This window comes from Galeopterus variegatus, unplaced genomic scaffold, assembly GCF_000696425.1.
Source record: "Galeopterus variegatus unplaced genomic scaffold, G_variegatus-3.0.2 Scaffold2256, whole genome shotgun sequence".
Classification (NCBI taxonomy): domain Eukaryota; kingdom Metazoa; phylum Chordata; class Mammalia; order Dermoptera; family Cynocephalidae; genus Galeopterus; species Galeopterus variegatus.
The window spans coordinates 235281-252734 of NW_007728367.1; the positions used below are offsets into that span (position 1 = coordinate 235281).

Below are 17454 nucleotides of genomic sequence, written 5' to 3' on the forward strand. Positions count from 1 at the left end.
AAAACTCTTCTCTAATATGATTAAATAGCTGATTATTTTTCCTTTATATGGACATACACAATTTATTTGCCCAGTCTATTATCATTGGGCATTTAGTGTATTCATAATTATTCACTATTTTGTAAACAACAAAATAATTTTTATTTCTTTGAAAACCAAGGTTTTCTAGTTGCCTATGTATTGGCAAGAAAAAAATGCATAACATTCCCCCCACTCAAAAAGTTGGATAGTGTATTAGTCCATTTTTGTTGCTTATAACAAAAATACCTGGAGCTGGATGATTTACAAAGAAAAACGAAATTTATTGCTTACAGTTTCTGAGGCTAGTGATGGAGTTTGGATGTGTTGTCCCCTCCAAAACTTATGTGGAAATCTGATCCCCAATGTGGCAGTGTTGGAAAGTGATCAAGTCATGGAGGCAGATCCCTTGTGAATGGATTAATGCTCTCCCTGGGGGGGGGGGGGGAAGTAATGAGTGAGTTCTCACTCTGTTAGTTCCTACGAGAGCTGGTTGTTTAAAAGACCCTGGTACCTCCCCTCTCTCTCTTGCTTCCTCTCACCATATGATCTATTTGTACCCGCTGGCTGCCTGCCACTTTCTGCCATGAGTAGAAGCATCTTGAGGCCTGTGCCAGATGCAACCATCCCAGAATCGTAAGCCAATAAACCTCTGTTCTTTATAAATTACCCAGTCTCAGATATTTCTGTTATAGCAACATAAGTATGGACTAATACAGCTGGGAAGTCCAAAGTCCATCTGGTGGTGGCAGCAGCAACCCAGGGGTCTCACATTGCAAGATGGTGGAAGCAGAGAGAGCAAGACAGACTCTCCTCTTCTTTGAAAGCCCTCAGAACCACACCCCTGGTTTTATTCCATTAACTACTTCATGGTCCTACAATCCAATCACCTCTTTAAGGCTCCACCTTTCAGTTATCATAATAGGATTTCCCACCCTCCTAACAGTCACAGTGGGGGCTAAATTTCTAATACATAAAATTCAGGGGACACAATTTAAGCTCCAGTGAGTTTTGGGAGGACATAATTCAATCCACTACAGAGAGAGTCCTGATTTTAATTAGTCAAAGATAGAAGATCTCATTGATAGCAGAAAAAGCAGGAGCAAATACAGTATAGATCAACTAGCTTTTCTTGGACCCACAACTGCCAGTCACTTTTTGCATAGGGCAGCCTCTTGCCCATTCCAGAAAATTCAGTTCATGCTATAGCACTATGGTTTTGTACTTGGGGCTGTCCTCCCATTTGAAGCACTAGCTGTGTGCTTCCATTTAAGGGCTCTGTTGGTTCTTAGACCAAACTCCTCAGCAAAGACCATCCTTTATAGGACCAATGAGCAGGGGGTAAAGCAGTCAGTGTCCAGGAATGACTGTGTCCAGACAATGTGTCTGCTGCAGCCTTCCCGTGCTCTGTAACACCCTTATTTCTGAGCCTAAACAGTTTATTATAGGCTTGTCGACCAGTGGTTTTTATTTTATTTTATTTTTTTGATGCATTTCTTTTTCACATTCTTTGCCAAGTTTTCTATGGGTCAAATTTATCATGTTATGATTCTGTTATCACTGATTTGTAATGGCTCCATTTATATCAATAATATTCTCACATGTTGCAAACATCTAATTCAGTTTCTTTTTGCTTTTTAATTGGCTTGTGATACTTTTAGCATGGTGATTTAATGCGTGGGCTTAGAGACAGATTTTACTCTCAAATCCTGTTCAGTGACTTATTAGCTTTTAACCTCTTTAAGGCTTCTCTGTATTGTGGTTGTTTCTGGTTTTCTTTTTGCCTCTAGAAAGTGTAGATGTAGGAATAAATTGAATAGTATATGTTTACTGTAGAAACTTTAGAAAACACAAATAACTGTAAAATAAAAACATTAAAATCATTCCTAATGCTTCTACCCCTTGTTTGCATTCTCACAGAAATATGTTAACAAGGAGTTATGTGTCATATTAACGAGGATCACAGTATAGATATAATTTTGTAATAAGTTGTTCTTGTATAATATATTGCAATATCTTTATTAATACATGTCTACTTTATCCTTTTTAATTGTATAGTATTGAGTTATATAGATGTACTATGATTTATTGATTTATTTTTTAATTAAATTCCAATTTTTAATTATTAAAAATGTCATAATGAATCCTTTGTGATTACTTCTAATAAGCAGAATTTTATATCAAAAGATTAGTAAATTTTTAAGGTTTTAGATATTTCTCCAGGTTCACCAATACTAGGTAATATCTTTTTTCTTTTATCTTTTCCTTTTTTGCCAGATTGATGTATGAAATGCTGTATTATTTAAATCTGCATTTCTTTTGATTACTAGTAGCTAAACATGTTTCATGTATTTATTGATTTTATTGCCTTTAATAAATTGCCCTGTTAATTTTTCAGTTGGGGTGTTTTTTTTTTTTTTTTCTTATGGCTTTTCAAGTGCACTTATATATTGCAAGGACATTACTCTTTTATAATACATATTACAAATATTTTCATGCTTTTTAAATTTTTTAATGTTTTTTTAAAAATTAAAATAAGTGTAGCTATTTTTTCTTTATTTCGTATCATTAAAGATTATATAGTCATGAATGTTTTCTTCAACTACTTCCATGTCTTTGTTTTTTTCTTTTTTTATTTTTCCTTTTTTGTCTTTTTTTGTGACTGGCAACGGGATCGCAACCCTCGGTGTCGCGCCCGCACCACGCTCAACCAGTGAGCGGACCGGTCTCTATATGGGATCCGAACCATCGGCGGGAGCGCTGCCGCGCTCCCAAGTGCTGCACTCTACCGAGTGCGCCACTGGGCCGGCCCTTTGTTTTTTTCTTAAAACAAATTTTATATTTCCAGCTAAAGTTCATATTTAAATGTAGAATGTAAGCCCTATGAGGGCAGCAATTGTGTCTATCTTATTCCTTATTGCTGGCTGTTTTCAAGGCAAATCATAGGTATGTAATATGTTTTTATCAAGTAAATAGTAAAAAAAAAAAAACAGTAATTATCTAAACTTTATACTATTATGAAAGAAATGTACCTTAACATTTTCAGAAAGCTGGAAACATTTTTTTTAGTTATTTATATTTATCATTTGTTATTTTCCCACTCTCTGGAATGTTCTTCACCTTCCTTTTCACCTGATTAATTCTCGCTCATCTTTAGATATCAGTTCAAGCATCGTTTCTGTAGGAAAATGTCTGTGATAGTCCACTGACAAGGTCACATTACACATTTTCAGTTTTCTTAATACTGTCTTCCTTTCTTCCTTTGTAGAACTTGTCATAGCTGCAGTTTCACAGCTTTTTTTGTTTGTGGAATTATTTAAATGTCCCCCCCCCACCTCCCCCCAACCATCACCACCAAACAGGCAGAGACTTAACTTATATTTACTCATCACTGTATTCCACTGCCTGGCACATATTAGTGTTTTTTTTTAAATGGGATTTTATTTTTTGAATGGACAAATAAATGAATGAATGGACTGCCACCAAAACCACTTACTGAGTTCTTGCCTATATTTGTTACCTTCAAGACTTTATATTCTGTATTATTGATCTCTCTATTTTGCTGTCAGTCCCATATAGATTTAATAACTGTACCTTTAGAAAATATCTTACTATCTCTTTGGTTATGATGGCTTCCCACATACTCCCTACAATAATTCACTGTAGTTTTAAAAATTTCCCAACTATTCTTACATATTTATTCTTCCAGTTGAATTTTATAATCATTTGTCAAGTTCAAAAATATTTCAGTTTATGTGTGTGTGTACGTGTATGTGTGTTGGTTAGTAGAAAAGAATTGTTTTAAATTTATAAATTAACTTGGAGAGAGATTGTGTATTTATAATAAAATGTTCAGTCTTCTTATATAGGAATTTGGTCTACAACCTTTCTTTTCTTTCTTTTTTTTTTCTTGGTGGCTGGCCAGTATGGTAGCTTTTATTTTCTTGAGTGCTTTTTATTTCTCTTAGTTAATTTTTATATTTTATTCATACAGGACCTAAGAATTTCATGACAGGATTTTTTAAAAGACATTTTTGTGCAGAAAATAGTTAACATTGCTGGCTTGAATTTGCTGTCTTTAGAAAGATCTGCTTACAACCAAGGGTTGGTCCTTGGCTGGCATCTGGGGAGTTGGCTCTTGAAATGTTCCCTGCGGTACCAATGATAAGGTTATTTGGTGAGCCAGGGTACTGAATTTCATTGTGCCAGCCTATGTAGACTTTTTTTTTTAAAAGAAACAATATGATTTATGGTGAGCACCCACTTTCCTTCTGGGATATTTTTTTTTTTCATTAAAAAAAAATTTTTTTCAATTGAATCCTAATTGATTATACATATTTTTAGGGTTCAATGTTGACATATGTTGATCAAATCAATATTACTTGCGTATATATTGTTACAAATCGTACTCACTCTTTATGCCTCTTTTCCAATCTCTCCCCATTCCCCTCTCCCTCCCCCATCCCACCTCTGATAACCCTAGATTTCTTCTCTCCTTCTGAAAGAGTAATGGTTACTCTGTTGATTTGTTGCTTAGATGATCTGTCCAATGCTGAGTGGTGTGTTCAAGTCCCCCCATATTATCATAGAGCAGATGCTTCTGTCTGTCTGGAATGGGCTTTGTGGAAAGAGACATCCTCTTCTTTTCTTTGGTCTTTGCTGGTGACTCTCCTTGTGTCGATGCACTCCAGTGGCTGGCGGACCATCTGCACAGTGGTTGTGGCATCTATCTGCTTTCATGGCAGCCATGGTTTTTAATGATTGCAGCTGATCATGCAAGCAGATTGTCTGTGTGACCAGTCTCCCCAAAATCCTTGAACTCTGAGTCTCAAGGGGTTTTGCTGGGCAGAGACACGACACACATTACTGCATTTCACTGCTGGAGAGCATTAGAAGCTTACACATGGATTTCTCCAGATGTCGCTCATATCTTTTTCTCTTATTAGTTGTATTAGTGTTCAGTTTTTCCTCTTGGATTTTCCCAATAGTCCCAGTAATGTCATCTCCAAATGATAATTTCATATATATGTTTTACAATATTTATCCTTTACATTTTTTTTTTGTCTCATTATACTGATTAGATCTTCCAGAACAATATTGAATGACATAGTTGACTTCAGGAACTTTGTTTAACTTTAATATAATTGTAATAGTGTTTTACATTAAATATGTTGTCTATTGTCTTTAGTTTGGTATTCTTTATCATGTTAAGGAACTTCCCTCAACATTTAGTGTTTTTTTTTAGAGTTTTATCAGAAGCACATGATGCATTTTATTAAATGTCTTTTTTGTTATTTTTTGAGATTATCCAATTCTTTTTTAGTTATTTATTAATGTGATAAATTGTTATATATACGAGGGTGTTTCAAAAAGTTCGTGGAACGATTCATATTATCTTTTAATCCTATTTTTCTACAAACTTTTTGAAGTACCCTTGTATTTTAAAAACCTTATTTAAAAAGAGTCACGATATAACTAAGTATCCTGATGATAAGAGGGTATCCACATTATTTTAAGTTATTTTAAAATCTTGCTTTGAAAAAAAGATAACTTAAGTAGTATTGCTTATAGTAATTTATTGCCACTTAAATAATAGAGGTTAATAGAAGGATGCACTGGAAGAGATACATTTATCTTTTTATATCATGGATAGTAAAATAATTTAATAGAATAATAAATAGAAAAATTAAGATTATTCAGCATTTTCTTTAAGGAAATTTACAATGAAGTAATCTATATTTAGCATTTGTTTGCCAAAATGTGTATTTTTGGAATTTCAGCAACACACATACACTAGCCATGTATGTGTACATTTTTTACATATCTATGTAATTTTGGTATGCAAAAAGCCTGCTACATTCAGTTTTTTTTCCAAGCACCGACATCTGTGTCTAGCTCTCTCCCCTTTACTTTCAATGTAATATGATGAAATAAACTATTTTATATATTTTTACATCATTGTCACCATGTCCATACTGGCGGTACTTGAATGTTAATGATACTGACAGGGCATGAGATAGCATGATATCATAAGTTGATTCTCATCTTAATTCTTTTGTAATTGGTCATGATCATTACAGATGATTTCATTTTGCTGCTACTATTTGCTTCCTGTATTCTTAAACTATATTACTAAAGTGATATGAGGATTTAAATTTTGTGGTTAAAATAGGGAAAAATGTTAATTTTAGGCATATAGATTTAAAGAATAATGATTTTTAATAACTGCACTGTCATACATACTACTGAAATATATTTATATCTGTGAATAGCATTATAGTCCTTGTATAAAGATTAAATATTTTCTCACAAAGAAGAGAGGATATAGGTAAACATAAATTATAACATTGAATTCAAGTTCAGTTAATTATTATGTTTTTCTTCAGATTTCTTTCATATGAGAGATAAAACCTAAAGGCTTAGCAAAAATGTTTTTCTCTTTACTTTCTCCATCTTTTCACCTGATAATGTGGCAAAGGGCAGCCTTTTGAAAACAATTAAAGAAAATGCTATGGGAAAAGCATATTTTCCTGATTTTCATTAACTATAAATATCTCGCAGTTAATTTTCCTGCTACAGTGTTAGACTATAGCAAGGAGACAGGTTGAAAAGGAGAAGATACAGCCCCTGTCCTCAAGCACCATATGGGCCAGCGGGAAGGTGGACATCAACAAACACTTTTAATGCTATCCTCACATGGTGATTTCTTTTAGGGCTGTATGAAGATAGTGAAAGCCTAGGAGGTCTATGTAACTTGACATTGGGTGTTACAGAGTCTGACATATCTGAATTTAAGCTTCGTTCCCATCCCCTCCTGTGGTAACTGGTCCCACTAAACCTATCTAACATTATTTTCTAGTATGTCTGTATTAGGGTTCTCTAGAGAAAAAGAACCAATAGTGAGTGTGTGAGAGTGTATGTGGAACCTGAGTTTTTGAGGAGGTGTTTTTAAAGATGAATTGGCAGAAATTGATCACAGTTTCTGTGATGGGAAGGAGAAGTTAGAGCAGAGAAGAGGTTAAGAGAAAAAGAATATGTAGAGGGTATGAGGGACAGGGAACAGTTTATGGTGATTCTGAAGTTCCTGGGTTGGTAGATGGAGTGAATGAATCAGATGTCAGGAAGGGCGTGGAGGCTGAGTTTTGTGTGTACTGCATCTGAGATGCCCAAGGACCAGTTGGGAATGCAGACCCGGAGAATGGAGAAGAGGCCTAGGCTTAGGGGAGATGCATGGTCCTCAGCAATGGAACCAGGTGAAAAGAGGAGAGGATATGAGGAGAATATGTAAAGTTCTCAGGAGCCCTAAGAGTATCAACGTTCTTTACCCTATAAATATTTGATTGCCTGCTTAGTTGCATTAACAGTGGACCGTATGTGAAGCAAAAGAAATGGGAACATTTTATTGAGAAATCTATAAGATTCCATCCCAGTTCTCATAAGTAAATTGTCATATATTAAGGCAGATTACTCATTTTCATCACAAAAATGAAATCTTTTTGCTTAGCTGCATGACTGAGCAAGTGAGCTAATCTATTTGATCCTCAATTCTCACCTATAGACAGCCCAACCCCATAATTGGTCTTGCTGTGTCCATTGTTACCTCACTGCACGGAATTCTCTAAGTAGTAGCCAGAGATATTGTCAACTAAAAGTGATGTCAACGCCTGCATAAAATCTCACCTCTTTCCTTGCCCCCCCCATCCTCCCTTACCCCATTCCTACGTCTCCCCTCTTCTCTCATCAGGCTCCAGTTGAAAGTTCCTTCTTTCTATTCCTGCCTTAGGGCCTGCATATATGGTAGTTACTCAATGAGTATGAAATGAATGAATTACTCTGTCTTTGTAGATTTGTTGTGAGAAGTAAGTGTGGAAAAGTATATGAAGAGCCTAGCAACGTGTCTGGTGCATTAGAGCTGTGCAATAGATGCCAGTTTTGACCATTTTTGTCCTCATGCTTTTCCCAATCTAAGATCCTGATGTTTCTCTATCCTCTTCTGCTCCGATCTACCTTCCCAGCTCTTCCCATCCAGCCAATTTACTGTCATTGGTTTCTGTATCCTCACAGGCTACAGGCCAGGTGTACTGACATCACTCTCCTTTTCCATTGGTTCTTGGTATGACTTCATCTAATTCCTTGGGCTTTTTCATACATATCCTCTCCTAAGAAACCCCACTTATTTCTTATTACGCTTAATTATGTATGGATTCCTGGTTCCAAGGACACTGAACATATAGCAACCTTCCTGCCAGACATTCCCAGGAGAATGGGGATTCTCTGGGGACTTGGTCACAGTGCTACCAAGGGAGTCTTCACTGCTCACAAAAGCATGATTCTTATCATATCATTATTATGTGGATTTGGAATCAGCACTTCATAAATTATGGCCAGTGATTGAACACCAACTCTGGATCAGGCAGTGTTCTAAGCACTTTACATACATGACCTCACTTTATGAGGTTTTATTAGTGTTCCTGTTTCATACTTACTAACTTGCCTAAGGTCACACTGCTGCTGGTTTGCAAGTTAGGATTTAAGCCCAGGTGTTCTAATTTCAGATTCCTGCCCTTAACTATGCTTTTATATTCAAGAGAGCCTCAATAGCAGTTTCAGGGTCATAGAGGTAACTTTTATTCTTTAGTTTTTGATTCTAGATTTTAAAAATAATATGCAGTTATAGTTTAAAAAATTCTAACAGTTCCTTCTTACCATCCAACCCTACCACTTTAAGTCTCATTTCCCTTAAGGCAACTACTGTTAACAATATTTTCAGAATTGTTTTTCATCATAAAATTTCTTTTAAACCTTTTAGTTTGTGATCCTCCTTTTAGCTTTTTGTCCTCTGAAAAGTCTGCTAATTCCTAGTGAGTAGGTGAAAGTTTTAAATACAAATGGTCCAAACAAAACTCTATTTATTTATTTCTGAAATTAGTTAAATTCTTACCAGTTTTGATCTTATTACACAAATTTCTGCCTGAAGTAGACCTACTCTTATTTGAGAACTCTAGGCTGATGAATTCTTCAAGTTCCCAAGACTAAAACTGTTACTTGACAATTCATCTGTGACTATATCACCTTGATGCTCAGAGACAGATGAACAACAGCCTTTCCTGGCTAAGGAAATGGGCTTTGATGCTCTTTTCAATGTATGGCTTTACGGATTCAAGAATCAAATGCTTTCTGAACAATGTGAAGTGAGTTTTGTTTCTGTATCTTTATGTTTTCTCCAATCCCCTCTTCCTGAAGAAGAACTCTGTAATTTTTAATCAGCAACACAAAAGTGCCTCTATGGAAATGACAGTGCTTTTCAGCATGTGGCGGAATAGTTTTCTAAAAAGCGAGGTCACCAGAAGCACAGAGCAGAGAAACCCCAGATGGCACCAATATTTGATTTCATTTATAGCACGCTCACATGCAGCAGATGGATTGGAAGGCTGACCTCTCTGACACTTCTGTATCACTGCCTACTACTCCAATTGCCTTTGCGAATGTTTTTTCATAAGCCTTCTCCTGGTACCTCAGAGATTGATGCTTCGGTGCCCGCCTGTGTTATGCTTCATTACGCTGAGGCTCTGTGTGGTTGAGAGTTGCTGTATTCTATAAAAGGGGAAATCCTGGCACATCAGTATCTCAAACTTTTCCTACAGTCTCTCAAATTGCATGTAACCTCTTAGCTTTAGCTTTCTAGGTGTACCTCTGATTTGTATCCATTTTTTAACTTATCCTATTCTAATTTTTCTGCTTTCTTCTGTGACATGGCTAAATCAAGAATAATGTAAAAATTCCTCTAGAAATAGCTAAATTTAATTGTTTCCAACATACCTACTAAACACAAAAATCTAATTATTTTAATGTGAATATTGCTGATTTCTTCTTCAGACTGTAGCATCAGTGGCAAAGAGCACAGACCTGGGTTGGAGTTCCTGATTCGGCTATTACATACCTACTAAACACAAAAATCTAATTATTTTAATGTGAATATTGCTGATTTCTTCCTCAGACTGTAGCATCAGTGGCAAAGAGCACAGACCTGGGTTGGAGTTCCTGATTCGGCTATTTCCTTTACTTTAGAAGAAGCCTCAGTTTCGTTGTTTATAAACTAGTGATATTATTGGTGCTGGGCAGTTAGGATTGGTGTGAAGGTTAAATGAAGTAATGAACATCATGTGGTTGTCACAGTATCTGGTGCAGAGTAAATGTGCAATGAATGTCAATTTGTGGCATGTGTTAATTTTTGTTGTATATGTGTAATGTAAATAAAACACAAAACATAAATGATAAAGCAATTTTACTTAGTTTTTATTAGGATTGTGAGGAAAGTGAATTGTTCGTTAGGGAAGAAGTTTTTAATGATCAGACTGCTGCTTTGGTTCAAAACTTTCTATAAAACTATTTTATTCCTTTTTATAGACAATTACATAATCCACACCCCTATTTAGAGATGAACTCTGGAAATGCAGCATCCTCTTCCCTTCTCTCCCACCCTCGCCAGCTAGTTTATATTTCAGGGATGTGGCTAGAGAAAAGAAGCTATCACACAGCATGAATATCTACCAGGTTTTGTGTTTTTCCAGGCAAGTTGACCTATGTGGCCATTCTGTAAAGTTCTCTGAGAACACTCAGTTTTGAGGAAGATTAGGTTGCTTATGTCCTCTGTGTTGCTGGTTCCCACTAAACCAGATTTTGATGCATATTTTAATGCATAGCATACTTTTGGCTTGGAAAACATTGCATATTTAAGAGGCTTTTTGCTTGAATCACATTTCTACCCACTGTAATTTTGATGAGTTCAGGTTTTAGGTGACAAGACTGCAGCATTGTTGTGAAACTTTTTTAGGAAGTTACTTTTTGTCCTTTTTATAGATCTAACATAAGGCCAGACCATGCAGACTCCAACTTCCATGACTTCAAGATGCACACCTTCACTCGGGTTACATCCTGCAAAGTCTGCCAGATGCTCCTGAGGTAAGCTGCTCAGTCCTGTTTTTCAGTTTAAAGGAACTTGTATAATTGCTAAGTGTTTCAGACTTTTGTTCTGAAGTGGGCTATTGCTTTAACAGTTTATTGCCCAACAGATCTTTGCTAGGCCTTTTACCCGGACAGTGTCTTCAGAGCCTTTAGCAACGTCCTCTCCCTCTCCTGAGGGGTACTGTGAATAGCACTGTGCTACCTTTTTTACCTTTGTTGCTAATGATTTCATATAGGTAGAATTTAGCACCTTTTAATATATCACTCTCTAATTTTACCTTTCAGAGGAACATTTTATCAAGGCTATTTATGTTTTAAGTGTGGAGCAAGAGCACACAAAGAATGTTTGGGAAGAGTAGACAATTGTGGCAGAGTTAATTCTGGTGGTAAGTCATGTTTATTCTTGTGATTCTGTTTTTAATGAGGACATAAAACTTGCTAAACACAATTTAAGGCCTAATTTACTCTTAATATATGTTTATCGTAACATATCTGCTTTTGAAGCTATCATTTATAAGCATAATTAGAAAATTGTTTCAAATTCCTTTGACTTTTCTACATGCCTTTGTTTTAAATTGTTTAAAATTTGTGTGACGTTTATACATACCTCGGAGGCAGAGGTCTTCAAGAGGGACTTGGATGGTTTCATGTGGCCCATTTTATTAACCCCAACCCCTAAATGTATCAGTAAAACTGTACAGATACAACCAAAACAGACAGACAGAGCAACAAGAACAGAACACATCAAATAGCCTTCACTTCCATCTTTAGTTCTTAAATTTCTTCCTCATTCTCTTAAATATTTAGCTCAGAAATGCCAGTGCTGCCAGAAGTAAACATCACACAGACTAATTCATGAATTGATGAGTTGAATATATTGTCATTTTCTAGCATTTAACAAAGAACACGTATTCTTTGGATATTATGTAAATATTTTCCCCTTGGCTTTTAAAAATAATGCTCCATGATTGCTAGTTTCTAAGACTGTTGGTGATTTTGCATTCAATAGCCTTTGCCTCTCTCTGCTCCTCTTGGGCTCTCTCTTCCTTCTCTTTCTTTTCAGCCCTCTTTCTTCTTTCTCTTTCTTCTTCTTTCTCTTTGTCCTTCTCCCCTGAGTTTCTCTGTGTTTTATCAATAAGACCTTTCAAAATCAGTAAAACTTTTTGAACACAACAAAGGATCTTTAGTAGCTTGAGTTCAAAAGGTAGCCATGTCAACCTTTGATGTTCCCAGAGGAGCAGGTGGACATTGAATTATTTTGGATAATGTGAAGAAGAGTGAAATAGAGAATAGCTCATTTCAGAGCTGAGTTCAGAAAATGGGAAATTGTAGAAAAGGTGACTCCTATTAGAGGACTGGGATCATAGCACATTCCTCTCCCTTTGCTCCTTCAGTCAGCATTTTTAAAGAGCCCATGTGCCATCCTCCGTGCTAGGCAAGGCAACTGTGAAGAGAAGGGTCCTGGCGTTAGTTAAGCACCTGCACGGTGCCTGCCCTGCCTGGCTGCTCTACGGAGCATCTTCCCTGTGAGCTCGCTCCATCTTCCAAACAGTCCTTCCCATTTTCTGGTGTGGGTCAGTGTGCTCATGCAACTTGCTCAAGGCCTGTTCAATAAAAGACAAAGTTATCACTGGACATCTGTCTGAAGGTCGTAAACAGTTTATAAAGTTATAAATATAATAAGAGTATTATAAATTGTTATTGTTATTCTTTGTTTACTTGATATAATTTATCACTCAAAGTTTTGTTGTTCCATTTTTGTATGTCCCATCCTTTAATCTCTTTGAGGATTATTGTATTAGTCTCTTTCTGTTGCTTATAACAAAATAGCTAGAACTGGGTAATTTATAAGAAAATGAAATTTACTGCTTACAGCTTCAGAAGCTAGGAAGTCTGGAGTCCAGGGAGCACATCTGGTGAGTTTTCTGTGGTTGTGGCTTTACAGCAGTGCAGGGGTCTCACATGGCAGAAAATGGCAGAGCACAGCAGAGACAGACTAACCTCTCATGTGCTCTTCTTTTAAAGCCTTCAGAACCATGCCCCTGACCACCATTATTAATCTACTCACTGCAGCATGGTCCTACAATCCAATCACCTCTTCAAGGCCCTACCTTTCAATTACCATAATAGGATTTCCCATCTTTAACAGTTACAGTGGGGATTTAAGCTTCTAGCATATGAGTTTTGGGGGACACAATTCAGTCAGTCCACAACAACTGTTTACATGGTATTTGCTCATGGGATGCTAATGTGTTTTTCTAAATCCCATGGCCCTGTCTTGATGAGTTGCAGTCTGTTTGAGAACATAAAGTGATCCCATAGTTGGCATGGTTGTGTTCTAAAGGGAATAGTGTAGGAGAGTAGTTGAGAGTCAAGCAGAGATGGATGAAATCCTAGCTCTGCTGTTTACTAGCTGTGTGGGGAATTTACTTAAACATTCTGAGCTTTTGTTCGTTCATCTTTAAAATATAAATTAGGAGATTATTGTGAGGATCCAATGAGAGAATGTCGATGCTCACCACAGCTCCGAGGCACAATAAGAACTCACTATTTTAATCCAAGGTGTAATAGTGAGAAGCCAGTTATTTTTGAAAGACATAGGCTTACTCTGTATTTCTGTTGTTTTATGGTTTAGAGTAAATGTGGATAGAAAAATTAATGAGCACCAAACTTGGAAGTGATACACAAGTATGACATTAAAATGATTTAAAATTTTTAACTTTTATGCTAAAAAAGGAACTGGCTGGCAATTCCTGGTCTAGCCAGATAGAGTGGTATATTCCTAGTGTCTGTTCCTAGGTCATTATTTCAATGTGCTCTGTTCTTAGATGAGTCATTTTGTGTAGGGAGATGGCATGCAATGGCAGTAAAACTTATAAGCTCTGAAGTCTTGGTCTAGTTGAATCCTGGCTCCACAATTTACTCCGTGGTGAGTGTGGACCCCAGTTACTTAACCTTTGTAAATCTTAGTTTCGTCCTTTATAAAACAGGGGTAAGCACCTAGCCTTACCAGTTTTTTAAAGAAATATTTATATTGTGCCAGGTACTATTCTAAGTACGTTACAAATATTAACTCATTTAGTCCTATAAAAATCCTGTGAACTTGGTATTACTGCTCTTCTTACCTCACAGATGAGAAACAGAGTAACCTATAAAAATCCTGTGAACTTGGTATTACTGCTCTTCTTACCTCACAGATGAGAAACAGAGGCACAGAGAAATAAGCAACTTGGCTAAGTGACTTAATCAGTAGAACCAAGATTCAAATCCAAGCAGTCCAGCTCCTGAGTTTATTTTAACCACTGGACTATGTGACCAGTCACGTCCATTAGCTGTGATGACATGTCAAGTGTGTCACATGCTGGATACCTAACTCTAGTAAGTCATCATGTGCTTTCTTTTCTCTGTGAAAGGGAGTGACTCCCTCATAGGTTTTTAGGCAAAAACACTTTTGAATTCAATTAAATTAGTAACTACCAAATGTGTTTAGGTTTGAATGTTTTGAAGACAGGCATCCCTGGGGATCATGCCTGCCCTCTCCCCCTGGAATCTCTGAGCTGGAAGGACTTTAGACTCCTTCAATTCTAAGGCCCCTTATTTTAAGATGAGGAAACTAGTTCATAAAAATATCAAAAATAGGACAACTAAGAATAAGACTGTTAGTACCGTGTAGATGATAGATAATGCTTACTTATACAGATATTATCCATTAAAAGGTAGCACCGTTCTCTAAACTTTGTTATATAATTCATTATAAAGCAGCAAAAGGTTTTTTTTTTTAAAAGCAAAACAAAACAAAAAAACCCCCACCTCTGACTACATTTGCTCCTTGTAGTTTTGAATTATGTTCCTTTGCTCCTGATTCTCTCTCCGCTTTGCACCTTATGCTGACCGCCATTCACCTTCTGTTTTCCACATCTGTGCCCTGTCTCCCTCTCTCCTCTCTTTATTTCCTTTCCTGCTCAAAATTTTGAAGAAACCAATGACATTGAATGCTAATAGTCAGCTAATAAGTGTACGAAATGGTGAGAACCTGCCTAGGAGGTTTCTCTTTTTGCCCTCAGATTTTATAAGGATTTGGTGGGTAGCCCTTACAAGTAAAGGGGCCTTGTCCTCAGGAGGAAGAGGAGTCTCTGTTACGGCTCCATCAGCAGCCTTCTCTCTCCCACTCCTGAAGGTGCCCTCTGTAGGTTGGAAGTCCTGACACGCCCTCTTCAAACTCACCCCTTCCTGCATGGGTATAGGTGGTACCCATGGATAGAGTGTGAATTTGAGCTTGGTGGGTCTTATGTGCATGTGATAAAAATAGGTACTATTTTGAGGTCATGGGCAAGCTAAACTTCACGGGCTGTTTCCCAGCCTGTCAAGAATCCTAGTGCTGGCTTAAGTCTTGCACAGTCCTTTGTTTTGGCATCCAGAAATAACTACTCGTAATAGTTCAGCAATATAGTTTTCTATGACTGGCATAGTAATTGGGGAAATGTGGGCGTGGGGGAGGGCAGGAGGAAGGACAGGATGTATTGGGGGCTGGAGATGTAGTCTATTTGAGTGAAGCTTTTGTATGAAGGTGTGATATCATTTCAGGAGAAATTGACTTTGAGGGAAATCATCCTAACAGCCAAATTTAAAGCAAGTGAGTAGTGTTGATTTATGGCAAACTCAAATGTTTACATAATCCAGGTTCCCCCATAATATTAAGTCATAGGTAGTATGAGATGCATCCCAACTTTATAGGACTTTATAGCAACAATGCTTAACATAGCCCAACTATATTCTCAAGAGGTAAAAAGAGATTCTGACTGGCTCAGTGTGAGTCAGAAGTCCACTTGTGACTAGTAGGAATGGTTAAGTTGTTATAAATGTCAGATATTGGGGTGCAAGGCATTTCCAAAGAGGGGAGCTTGCCATCTTCATTCAGCATAGGACATGTTTATAGAAAGGGCTGGTCAAAGTCCACTTGTGACTAGTAGGAATGGTTAAGTTGTTATAAATGTCAGATATTGGGGTGCAAGGCATTTTCAAAGAGGGGAGCTTGCCATCTTCATTCAGCATAGGACATGTTTATAGAAAGGGCTGGTCAAGTGGAAAAGAGGTGTTAGGTGTTCAGAATGACAGAGTAACCCAAGAGCTAAATGAAGGCTAGAAAATCTTCCACTCTGCTCTTTAATTGCCAGCTCCACTGGTCATCACATTTCAGGCCTTACCTTACTTACCTCTCTCTGTCATTTGACACTGTTAACCATTCTCCTTCATATTTTCCTTAACATCCCATCACACCCCGCATGCCATCCTTTGGTGATCTGAATGATTTCCTGGCTTTAGATGCAACCTACACCCTAGTAGACAAGGGTTCATCTCTACCTAAGGCTTGTCTCCTGAACTCTGAATTTAAAATTTCCATCTTCTCGCATATCCCCTCCCAGGTGTCCTGTGGTGATGTCAAATTACCCATAACTAAAACCAATGTCATCAGTCACTGCCACAAACTTTCTTCTCGTACTCCTTGTCTTAGAGGTCCTCCATTCATGCACTCGCCCAAACCAGGGTGTCAGCCTCGGTTACTTCCTCTCCCTCACTTGCCTACTCTTCTTAGTTCTCCTCCTACGTCTCTCTAGAATCCACTGATAGGATATCGCTATAGACAGAAAATCTCATTGTCTCTTGTTTGGACAACTACAAAAGTTTCCTAACTCCCTGCTCTTAGTCTTACTTCTTCTATAAAACTTCTAAAATGATCTTTATTAAAATCAACTCTGCTTGTGTCACTCTTCTGCTTATCTATATCGCTATAGACAGAAAATCTCATTGTCTCTTGTTTGGACAACTACAAAAGTTTCCTAACTCCCTGCTCTTAGTCTTACTTCTCCTATAAAACTTCTAAAATGATCTTTATTAAAATCAACTCTGCTTGTGTCACTCTTCTGCTTACTATACTTTCCATTCCTTGCAGAATAATGTCCAGACTTCCCAATATGGCATACAAAGCTTAGGGTCATTTTTCCAGCCCGATTTTTACCACTCCCCCATACCCCAAACCACAGCACAACTCTTTTTAACCAGTTATAGTTCCACAACCTTTTTTTTTTTTAATGTCTGTGTATCTAAGTGGGATTTCCCCCCCTATTTTTAAATGTCTTTTCTTTGTCTGTTTGATGAACTTACATTCATTTTTAAAACTCAATGCAAATGTTGCCCCCACTTTGAAAACCTGGATTTAAAATTTCCATCTGATACTCCCAGTGCCTGTGCTTTCTCGGTTGTCAGTCCTTTGTGCTCCCTGGAGCACATTTACTTTTATTGTGGCATTCCACATTTTTTGTGATTGGACTCCATGTAGATCTCCTGTTAGATTGTGGGCCTATTGATGATAACCATACTTAAGTGATGTTTCGAATTCAGGGAAGACATGGTGGAAGAATGAGTGATGAGTGAATGGACAGACCAGCAAACATGTGGACAGATGAATGAGCA

At 37.1% G+C, this 17454-nt stretch overlaps 1 protein-coding gene across 1 annotated transcript in view; it reads left to right on the forward strand.

The window, feature by feature from the left end:
• Positions 1-17454, forward strand: part of VAV3 (vav 3 guanine nucleotide exchange factor) — a 204222-nt gene that overhangs the window by 173053 nt on the left and 13715 nt on the right. The window contains exons 16-17 of the mRNA XM_008581073.1: positions 10879-10980; positions 11269-11369. Coding sequence (XP_008579295.1) covers positions 10879-10980; positions 11269-11369 — 203 coding nt within the window. The remainder of the gene's footprint in view (positions 1-10878; positions 10981-11268; positions 11370-17454) is intronic.